We start from the raw sequence: 12540 nt of genomic DNA, 5'->3' as shown, positions 1-12540 counted from the left end.
TATCATCAAATCGAAACAGACATTCTGGGTGAAAAACAAAAAACAAAAATCCCCAACATAAAGTACAAGGCAATACTACAGCCAAGGCAAGGATTGCCTAGATAGCTACTCTATATTCCACTAAAGTGTCACGCTCCCTTACACCAGCAACAAATGCAACAAAGCAAGCAAAGTGAACGATTTGATGCTTTGGAAAACTTTGAAATCCCAGAAGTATCAAAAAAGTCACAGCTGTGTTAATAAACTAAACAAAACAAAGAAGACGACTGAATCTAACTACAAACGCACAAAAAAACTGTCTCTGATATAGTTAAGGTTAGAGAAGTACGATTTTGCTTTTAAATCCTCCAACACATTGAATCTACTTTTACTATTTATATTCGGTTTCTGTGTTTCGTCTACATTCTCTTGCGACGAAAGTGGGAAATTTTGGAAAAACTTTTTTCGCTCTCTATTAAAAAAACTTGAGTATGAAAAATCAAGGCATACACAGTGTTTCAAATTGTACATGTTAACACTGTGAATACCGATGTAATAGTAGTATAGCATCTCTATGATTCAGCATGCGAATAATATTCATGTCCCCAAACATAGCTCGACATCATATTCTCACCGGTAATTACAAAAATTGACTTTGCTAAAAAATCAATTGAAATTCCACTTTAATTTTCAATATTTTCTACTACCAAATCTGTTTAAACATCGCATGTCTTCAAATTAATATTCAATTTCAATACTACTGCAATTGTCCTCAAACAGTGCTTGGATATATAATGTTTTATTAATACCTCTTTAAACCTTACAAAGAATTATCTAAACATTTCATTATGCAGAAATACCATATCTGTACGACTAAACATCGCATGTCCCCAAAGTAACTCAAATTAATATTCATTTTCAAATGTTGCAACTGTCCCCAAACTTTGCTTGGATATATAATTTTTCATTCAGACCTTTTGAAAACATTGCAATTGTCATTTTACAGTAACATTAAATCAAATTTTAATGGCGCTATTGGAATCCTCAATTACAGATTTAATTAAGTAAGTTTGAAGATACCACTTGTCCCCAAACTATAAATAAAATTTCATTTTGTAAAACTTCTCAAAATTATAGTTTCAGAGACGTTACAAGATTCTAAAAAGTAGTATCGGTTAAAATAAATTGTTCTTAATACTTAGTAAGTCAATATAATATTTTATTTCATTTCAAGCCTGTGTGAAAATTATCAATCAATAAACTAAAAAGTTTTCTTCTGTCTAATTTTGGTTTATTTTTTTATCATTTGCTTATATTTCACTAAGCTTTAACACTGTGTCTTTTTGAACATATTTCCCAGACCCCATTCCTCTTTTACAGTTTTTTTGTTTGCTATATTACAATATTCAACTATATTTTAAACTTTGTTAGAATAGGAAAAATCCTATTTTAATGTTGTCTTCCATTATTGCCTTAAATTATCACACACAAGAAAAAAATGCCAAAAATCTCATACAACAACCAAAGCATTCCGCTGAACCTTGCTGGAAGCGGGCTCCAGCAGGTTGAACGAAGCAAAAGCAGAAGACAACGAGTAAGAAGTATGTACGTTTTGTGAGGATGTTAAAGTTTATGGCCTGTTCCAACAATTTAAATTATATACTCGTACTTTTTATTCGGCAATGTACAAAAGCAGAGCTGCATGGAAAAAAAGACCTACAATCAGGAGCCGTGAGTCGTAAGAAAATTTATACAAAAATCGGGTAGTGTCATTTTAGCTGGAAGGCACGCAGCAATTCCAGCTACCAAGGCAGACACATCACCATCCAACAACAGACAATGTCTAAGCAAACGAAAAAAAGTATATTTGATAGCAATGAACCAGGCTTAAGCGCCAAAATGAATTTCGCACTTTTTCGCTTAATAAATTTTAAGTTTTGCTACGTAAAGTAATACAGAGAGATATAAAATAAAACAGAGCAGAAAAAAGGAGACACACTCACACACATTTGATAAGAAAAAAGAAAACTGAAAACAGCTAAGTATTTTGCATACAAAAAGTGTAGCATATTACTAGGGGCATAAAGAGGGGGTTGTGGTGGGGAAGAGAGAGAGGGAGTTATGGCAGTATATTAGAACTCGACACCATGCCTGATATAATTTTCTTCATCTTCTTAAACTTTTTGGCGGCCAAGCTATTGTTGTTACTTTTATCATTATTCTTCTTGGTCTTAGTCTATTTTACTTTTGGTTTTTCTTCTCCAAAATATCTGGCATACAGAAGTACCGCCAACCAACTACGGGCGTGACAAATACCATTGGTAAATTTACAATTTAAGGACATAAGAAACAAAAAAAATAGACTAATACCACCCTACTACTGCAGTCAACGAATCAAATCAAATCCTTGAACAGCATCAGGAAAAATACTCCACGTACTTGTACATTGTTAGAAAACTTGGAATGTAGGAGACAATTTTGAATGTTTTTATGGCTCTAGTAGATATTTGGAATAGAATTCCTATAAATACAACGCCATGTCATTGTCCATTGTACTGGGGATTTAAAGTAAAATAAATAAAATTAAATTTGTAAGCATATCTAAAAAGGTGAACAAATAATTCAACACAAGACAAAAAGTAAATTTAGCGTGATGTACGTGCTTTAGATGAATTTTGTTCATTTGTTTTAGTTTTGGGGTGCTACCAAATATGAAGTGGAAATAAAAAACATACTTTTGGGCAATGTAAGATAAATTGATAAATTGTAATGAAAACTTTTAGCGTAAAATAGAGCATGGTTTTTCGTTTATAAATTTCTACATCCTTAAATCTGTATTATTTAGGAATAAAAAACAGATTGATAAACTAATTATATTGTGCTAAATCGAATATAATTGAAAACTAAAATGCTTATTTCAATAAACGAATATGCTTAAGTTTGGGAACATTTCTTCTTCAACTAAATCCATACAAATCAATATTAAAAAAGAATGTCTATAGAAGTAAAAAACAAAAAAAATCAATTTTGTTGTTGGCATTAGAATATATTATAAACCAAAAAATTTTATTTCAATTAACATTGCTTAAGTTTGGGGACATTCCCTCCACAAATAAATACTGAGAAATCGACCACTTTTTAACACTAAAACATCTTTATATAAAAATTAAGGCATTTTCTAATTTTTGTTGTTTGTATTAAGTGTACATTTTTAATTTTGTATGCAAATATTTCTCCTTTAAGGTGGGTATTAAGTTCGAGTTTCGTCGCTAAAATCGTCATTTTTTCACTAAGGTGAAAACTTAATCAGTAATAAAGGCATAACATTATACATATTTGTTGCAAAATTCATTATAACTTGATAGGAAATAGCCCAAAGAAAATTTTCACAAAGTTTGTATTCCTTAAAATGGATTATTAAAGAAATGTAATCGTGAAAAAATGACGATTTTAGCGGCTAAACTTGAACTTAATACCCACCTTTAGGTACAATATGTTCCCAAATTTTCCCTTTTATTTCTGTTTTTGAAATAAAATCATTGTATATATTTATTCTCCTTTAATAACGATCTCTATATAAAATATGTCCCAAAATTAATATTTACTTATTTTGGGGACATACAAAAATTTAAGGCATTCATTAAACTTGTTTTTTACATTTAATATATAAATAATCGCTGTACTAGCAATATATATTTTTTGATATATTTTTAACAATTTAATGCATTAAATAATACTTTACATACATTTCTAGTACTACTCTGTGGTGCTTAATATCATGTTTCTTTTAATAATATTCTCCATTTTTATTTGAAAGCCATTTTTTTTCTAAACATCAGCAAATGATGAATTTCCTTATTCTGTCAGACAAAATTCTTTGCAATGGAGGTTATTTATTAAATATGTATTTATTCATAATTAAATGAAAATAAAACGTCATAAAATCCCCCTTTTATCGTCATTGTAGTTTTTCAAGTATGTATGTTTTTTGTCGCGATTCCTTTATTTCAATGACATTTTCAAAAACTGACTGTATAAATAATAAGGTTGAAAGTTTTTTTCTCCTTTCGATGGCTGGTATATTTTCCCCTCAAACTAAACATTGGCAAAATGCAAACAAACCAAAATGAAAAAATTGAATACAAAAAATGTTTGCATTAATTTACATTTTTTACATTTCAATTCGCATAAAATTTGCCAAATGACAAAAAACGCCAACAATGACAACGACAAAACAACTCTTAACTCTTTACAGATCAACAAGCCAGTAAACAAAGAAGGGGAAAATCCAACAGAAAATACCAGAAAAACGTTAAAATGATGTATTTAGAAGAAACAACTGAAAAACACACACAACACCAAATGAACGAAACGAACCAACAACTGATTGTTAAAATTTTTTCTCAGATGTTTTGTAGATGTTGTTAAGTTTTGAAGAATTTTTTGCTTTGTGACTTTTTGTTGCAGTTAACTAAGTAGTTTGTCTTAGTTGTTGGTACTTGTTTCTTTTAGCTGTTAGCTGGTTGTTTTATTGCGTAAATATTTAAACGTTTTTTTTTCTCCCAGCTGCATTTGTTGAGTCTGTCTTTATATGAAGTTTGCTACCAACAAGATGGGGTTGACTATCGCTACAATTAGGGAGGCCATGTTTGGGGACATAATTCGTAACAACAGAGTTTGGGGATAATTCATTTTGCTACATGTCTTCGGGGATTTTTGTATTTTCCTTGAAAGAATAATAAATTTTATATCTTTTTAGAGAAATATTGAAAAAAAAAAAATACATATTTTCAAAAAATTTTCGTAAGTTCGGAAAATATGTGAAACAAACATACTCGTAGTCTTCGGGAACATGTCTTTCGATGCATGTCCCCGAATTTCGGAAGAATATTTTAAGCCGACATAGATTTGAATTAAGGGCAATACCAACTAAATTATGTTGACATCGAATTTGAAGATATGTCTTGCTCTCAAATATCTCCTCAACTCAAAATTTAACACAAAAATTTTTAAAAAATTTTCAACTCACCAATCTTTCACAGAATTATGTTGGAATGGAAACAATTCTCTAAAATTTATAATTTTGTAATCAATTCTAAAATTTAAATGTGTTTAGATAAGTATTTGTAAACAAACACTTTTGACATTTACTTTCAGGACTTGAACATTTGCCACATGTCCCCAAAATATTAAGAATCCATTTGCATCTCATTTGGACAGAATTATAAATTAAAAAAAAAAACTAATTTCACAAATTACTCACTACCAATACCGAATACCTCTCAAAGCCTTTCTTCAATTTATATCCTAATCGGCATACCTAACAGCAACATTGTCATGTTTGTCGCAGCAAATGAACATTACCACCAACCAGCAACATTGACCAGCAACAAAGCAAATGAATTAAAAAGAGGCATAACTAAATTGTTAATGTGGAACTGTTGGTCTTTTTTAGATTTGCTTAAAATGGTAGCTTTTCTTTAGCTGTGGTGGTGTTATATGTCATGAAACTTGGTCTGGTCCCCTCTCATGGACTTCAATGTCATTTGTTGTATTTGAAACATAGGGAACCACCACACAGAGACAACATCAATGAGTGATGAAAAAACATAACAAAATGGCGTTTTTGCCAATTAACTTGAGGAATGTCATGTTGCATAAATTTAGCTTAATTGGGTGCCACTTGTTTTAACAGACACCGTATTGGGCTGTATCTCTCTTGCCGCATTCAAGGCCCTGTTCATTTTTTCCTCCATGGGGTTGCTTCAAAATTTATTATTTAGTGGATTTAAACAAGTTTTTCATTTCACCATTCTGGCAGGGAGTTTTCTTTATATCATATTATGTTTTATTGTTCTTTTTTCTTCAAAATGGTCACAAACGGAGAATTTTTATCTTTAGCATCTAAATTTTTAAATAAAAGTCACGTTCTAGTCATTCGCTGTAAATGGCCAAGAACAATACTCTCTGGAAAATGAAGAGGCAAGATGTTATAAGCAACCCACAAGGGTTTCAATCGTCACCTCAAGTTCAGCCTCCAAAGATAACAACATTTTAAACATTTTGATTAAAGATATTTTCCAAAGATTCTTATATTTTAAGGAAGCTGTAGTTTCATTATTGCTCCTCCCATTTTGATCTCATAAATTTTTTAAGAAAAAAATCTATAATGAATTATGTCTCTCTTTAAATACAAAAAGAAACGAAAACAATATTTCTATACTTAAATTGAAAATAATTCTTAATAAAACAAAAACTATAAACTCCATGGGTACGTGAATTTTTCCCCTATCCACTTTTCACATAGTTGGCCAACTAAAACAACCTACACTCTCTGAAAGGAAACCTTATCAAGCATGTTTTTGATTTTTTGGTTTGTGGAAATACAAGCATGATCTGATCTTATGTTGTTGTGGTAAATTTAAGCAATGCCATAAATAAGCGTTTTTCTTAAAATGATCATCAGTTTTTTCTTGTGTGTTAAGTCTTGTTACCGCACTCTTTGGTGCAACATGAACCAGCACATCAAGCAAAATAGTATGAGCTTTACTTGTATGTAGGCTGGTGAAATATTAACCCATTGTGGGATGTTCAATAAAATATCACTATTAAATGTATGGTTTTGAAGGCATTCTAGCACCAAAATGGAAAAATATATTTCATAAGTCAGTACAAAGAAATTATATACAAAAATAGACCATTTAATTAACAGATAATAATAAGATGACAACGTTGGGCGCCAGAAAATATAGGAATATTTTTTGGGTATTAGAACGCGAGTTGGGAGCCAGAAAAAAATCTTGAGATTTTATCCAATTAGATTTTGCATTGTATCCAATTGGCCTAGCCATTAAAAGAGATAAAATATCTTTTTTGGGCACCAGAAAGTGCAGAGAAAATTTTCTACGTATCATCAATATTTTTAGGTATTTTAACATGCTAGATAATACTGAAAATATATTTTGCAATCAAATAAAATTAAATTGATAAAAACAATATTTTCGAAACTAAAAAAAACATCACAATTCCTTGTACTTGATGAACACAGTCGTCGAAATTATCAATTATCGTAACTACCAAGAAACTGTCAATTTGGTCAACTTTCCCATCAATGTTCCGCCCTTACACTAGCTCTTCAATTTTATATACTGGTATATAATTTCCCTGCTTACGGTCCGGAAAGTTTTAAAAATCTTGGAAGATCGAAAAGCTGTTGATACTTTTTATGCCCAACCATAAAAACGACGGTTATTGGAGCTCATGTTGTTGCAATTTTTCGGTGCTGGTACAACACCAACAGCGACTCTTGTAACTGTTTAGCAATTGTACGATGATAAGACTCTTCTCGTATATGGTTACAATAGCAGGTAAATAAAATCACAGTAACAAAAAATCGTACATATATACAAACTAAGTAAACATGTTCAAGAAAGCCACAAAAAAGAAACGAAGGAATCATCAAGAAGAAAAAAATCAAAGCAAGACAAACCAAACAAAACATTTCATTTTTATGGTCAAACAAAATAAATGCTGTTTTTAAGTTAGGTATTGGTCTAAACGAACGATCATGGCTAAGTAACTAAAGCAAAGAAGGCTCAGGCTAAAATGATGTGAATGGTAGTGGTGGTGGTGATGCTGCTGCCGCCATTGACGATGATGATGATGATGGTAAATTTTCGAGAGTACCAAGGATCATTATTTTAAATTGATCACAATACCCGGCATTATAACAAACAAACAGTAAAACTCGTAAGAGATCTTGGCAAATGTGTAAAATGTTGTTGGAAATTAATGGTGTTAGAGAAGAAAATGTAACATTTAAAGAAAAAACAAACACCAGCAAGAAGCAAAAAAAAATGGGTTAACTAATCTAAACTTATATTTTGTCCCGTAGTCCGTCTCTCTCTCTCTGTTTGTTTGGCCATTTGTTTAGCTTTTCTTTGAATAATACCATAGCTTAAGGTGTTGAGATTATTGCCAAAATATTTTATGTGGCAAAAATTTAATGTTGCCATACAGCGTTTTCTACTCTTATTATTATGATTATTATTATATATAGAGTGAATTAAATTTTATATGTGTTTATTGTATTTCTATAGGATATATATGGATTTTATAATTTATAGTTATTTGCCTGAGTTTGAGCATGTATGACATCTCACACTTTAATGGCTCATAAAATCTTTTGTGAACACTTTGGCAGTTAATCTCTGATTTAATATATTTATGAAGTTTAATTTGCCTCAAGTGTAATAACTCATATTTTATAATGCCAACACATACAGACAAACAAAAGTGGCATGGACACACACACACACTCTCTAGTAGTATGTATGCAACATCAGTAGTGTATATTAGGTGATAACGAATGTGGGAAAGTGCTAGTCGACATTTCTATAAAAACATCCATGTGCCCATACTGCACTGGTAGAAAAAGTTTCGTTATATTAATGAAATGTGTCATTAAAATTGAGCCAATGAAACAAATTCATTGATATAACGAAATTTTTCGTTATTATAACGAATTTTATGTTATTCAACGAAACGTTTCGTACTATTAACGAACATTTTCATTGTCTTAATGAAAATGTTTCGTTATATCAATGAAAAATTTTCGTTGGCTCAATTTTAATGAAATTTTCTTTGTGTGTGGACTTTTCAGAGGCCAGTCATGTCCCATGTCAAAAATTTCGAACATGGTATGGTAATGGTTGATGCAATTAAGTTTTTAATTGAAATTGTTGTAGCAATCACAGAATTAATTGGAAATTAAAAATATTCTTGATTACAAAATTAATTGATTTTTTCGGCACTTTCCATTAATTTTTTATTGGTTCAAAAAACTTTAAATAATTTCTGCTAAAACTCTATTATTATTTTAATGTGACAATAAATTATTTATTGTACTATTATTTTAGTAAAAAAAATATTTTACATTAAGATGAAATAATTTCCTTGCAATTTTCATACGATTTAGCGTTTTTATGAATTTTCCGATGAGATTTATAATCAAATTTTTTGGATTTGACCCAAAATTTTAAACTAATTATTTTCGAAAAAAAAATTCAATTAAATTTTTATTTGAAAAATATATTTTAAATTATTTAAAAACTTAATTGAGATAATTAATTTTTAATTTTTAATAAAAGGACATTAATTTTCTGGCTTTATTTTTCAACTTAATTAGGTTTTAAATTTCAATTAAGTTTTTAATTGAAAATATTTTAGTGATATTTCTCTATATTACAATTTCCATTACACTCAAATATTTGCAAATTTTCCTATCGCTTTCATTCTTTTTGTCACAGCCTCATTCTCATGGAAAAATCCCACAATGCATTGTATGTAGTATAACACTTACCTTAACAACTCATTTGTATAGTCCTCGTGAATGGACGAATGAGAGTAGATATCCCTAAGTGTATGTAAATGTGTAATGTACATATTTCTCTGTTTTACCAGTGTGTATATGTGTGAGTGTGAATGTTTGCGACATTCATATGTCGTCTCGTAAAATATTGGCCATAACACATGCAATATCCGTCTCCGGTTCTACTCGGAAAGCAATGCACAGTGCATAAATGAATGTTTGGGGGGTTATGTGTAGAAATATTTCTCTTCGTGTGTGTGCGAGTATGTTTGCATATGAGTAAATGGAAGTAAAAATCATGCATCAACCGCATTTGACTACCCGATCTCACCGACCGTCATTGCCTTCAAAAAATATTATAGTCATAAAGAGCAACACACTTATCTGTATATGTGTGATATCAGGATATATAAAATGCATTTGGGTTTTTTTATTTCTTTTTTTTGGATTTTTATATATATGTATTTATATGATATTTTGTATCCTTTTTAACTCCTCACAAATTTTAAACAATACTCAGATAGCCATATAAAAACATAAATATTCTTAAATATCGAGAGGAAATAAACATAACATGGTCAACAAGGTAAACTGACATTTGGAATTTTTGGAATTTTATATCACTCATTTATTTTGCAAAGAACATAACTAAACATTTGAGATTTACCTTTCACTACCAAATTAAACCTAATGTCACAAACTTAAATTTTTCTGTTTTTTTTAATTGGACTAATTTTTAGTACCTGCCTCAATCGGTTAAAAAGCTATATGAATTTGTTCTGAAAATTTTTTTTTCTTGAATTGTGACCAAATGGTCTTATGAAACTAATCGCTATTTGGCTTATAACATATGTCGAAGTTTGACAAAAATATACAAAAAAAAAAAATAAATAAATAAATAAATGGACATTTTTGTATCAATGTCCATTTACTAGAAAGCACGAAAAAATTGTCTCAAAAGTGCCTATTTTTAGTTAGTTGTTTAAGAAGTTCATAAGAATGCATTCACAGGAATGCACCAATATGGAAAATATTTATATTACATCCTCTAATTTAAAACATCATAGAGATATAAATCATAACTATGTGGGGTGTTAGAGTTTGGGGTCGTTTTTGAATGGACTCTGGAGGAAACATCGATGGACAAAGGGTTAACATATTAACTAGCAAATTAACTAATTAAGGAAATTTAAGCTTGGCTTTAATAACAGTTATAAAAAAATCATCCTATTTCACAATCCTATGAATTTTGATTTACTACACTGTTGAAGTAAGGTTTGATAAAAGTTTTTGGCATATCCATATCTCCTATTACCAAATGTTAAGTTAAATATTATGGTCATATATTTGATTTAAAAAATCATTGTGTTTTTCCTTTTACACCTGGCATAATGACATTTAAATGGGAAATTTATGTTGACATGCGTAAATGTGCAAAATCTTGTTAATTTTTCTGAATATTAATGTTGTTAATATGGGAGAAATTAAAAAAAAATTATACACAATACAAAAGTTATAAAATATATTAAAAGAAATATATTTTTTAAAACAGTCTAATATAAATAAATATAATATGAAAGCCGAATATATATATACAATTTTTATACAATGGATTTGTTCTTTGGATTTGCCTTTTTCGACTTTTAATAGGAATTATTTATAAAATTTCAATAATTTAATAATTTTTTTTTTTGCTTTCTTCCAGGTACAAATGGTCTCCGAAGACGTGGTCGCCAAACATACACCCGCTATCAAACACTTGAATTAGAGAAAGAATTCCACACCAATCACTATCTAACCCGCCGACGAAGAATCGAAATGGCCCATGCCCTCTGCCTGACAGAACGACAAATCAAAATCTGGTTCCAGAATCGTCGAATGAAATTGAAAAAAGAAATTCAAGCCATCAAAGAGCTCAACGAACAAGAGAAACAGGCTCAAGCACAAAAAGCGGCAGCAGCAGCGGCGGTGGCAGCGCAACATTTAGGCGAATAAAATTAGGAAAAATTTATAAATTATTATTATAATTATAGTACTCATGATAATGATAATAATAATAGAGAGGATAATAAATGTAATAGTAATGGTTGCATTAAACTCAATGCAAATGATGTCACAACAACAGGAATGTCCAAGCAACAACATCATCCATCTACAAAAACAACAGAGGAATTAAAGGAGTCATCATCATCCGCATTATTAACAAGAAGGTCAACCAGAACTCCATCGCCATTAAGGTTAATGCCAAGGGCCTCGAATTTTTTGGAAAATCATGATAATGTTTATAATAATACAAATCCAACAATAAACTATAATACATTCTACCATCATCATCAGCAACAACAGCAACAGCAACCTCCACATCAGCAATCTCATTGCCATCTTCCAGCCCCAAGTAATCAACATTTGCATACTTATCATCCCTATAGTAGTCAACATTTCCTCAATTATCATCATCATCCACATCATCAGGATTGGAGAGATGCTACAAATTCATCCAGTCCTTCAACAAATTCTACACCTTCAACAACTACCACGGCCACAATCCAATTTAATCCCATGCAACATTATCCTTATGCAGCAGCAACATCATCGACAACAGCCATAAAAACTGAACTAAATGATATTGATGATCATGATTTTCTTTCCAAGACTAGCCTAAATTGAATTAGAGATCCCCCGTGAGAGACCTCCTTTTGTTGTATTAGTATTTCATGTTGTTGTTGTTTTCGTTCTAAGGACCTTTTTCTATTCTACCATCAATGCATTGATTTTTTCTACTGATCTTACAAAGAACGAAGAAGGCAAACAAAAAAACAACTACACATAAAATACAAATAAATCTTCTCTTTAGGTTTAATCTTAAAATGAAACAAAATGATATATTGTATACTTAAAATGAAAGTTTATAAAAAAAAACAAAAACAGAAAAAAACATTACAACAACTATAACTAAACCCATCTTCATTGCAATTTTTGTTTGCTTTAAATTAATTTATTATTATTATTATTTTTTACAAAAAGTATAAAACAACAAAACGATATATGAGATAAACAACATAAACCCATATAAATAGTTGATATAATAAAGTACTATGAATAATAATAAACATAAAAACAAAACCCTGTGCAAATTATTTTTACTTTATTATTTTCTCGTTTAATTTTAAGAATTATTATTTTTTTTTTCG

The 12540-nt window shown here is 30.0% G+C and overlaps 1 protein-coding gene across 3 annotated transcripts in view; it reads left to right on the top strand.

The window, feature by feature from the left end:
• The window catches only part of Ubx (Ultrabithorax), a 204598-nt gene extending 193253 nt beyond the window's left edge, over positions 1-11345 (top strand). For all 3 annotated transcript variants that reach the window (XM_075291470.1, XM_075291469.1, XM_075291468.1), the window contains one exon: positions 11055-11345. In XM_075291470.1, coding sequence (XP_075147585.1) covers positions 11055-11344 — 290 coding nt within the window. In that variant the 3' untranslated portion in view covers position 11345. The remainder of the gene's footprint in view (positions 1-11054) is intronic.
• The last annotated feature ends 1195 nt before the right edge of the window (positions 11346-12540 follow it).

Source organism: Haematobia irritans, chromosome 1 (assembly GCF_050003625.1).
Source record: "Haematobia irritans isolate KBUSLIRL chromosome 1, ASM5000362v1, whole genome shotgun sequence".
In the NCBI taxonomy this organism is placed as follows: domain Eukaryota; kingdom Metazoa; phylum Arthropoda; class Insecta; order Diptera; family Muscidae; genus Haematobia; species Haematobia irritans.
Note: the sequence above shows the minus strand (reverse complement) of the source record. Positions and strands in the feature narration are given on the sequence as shown.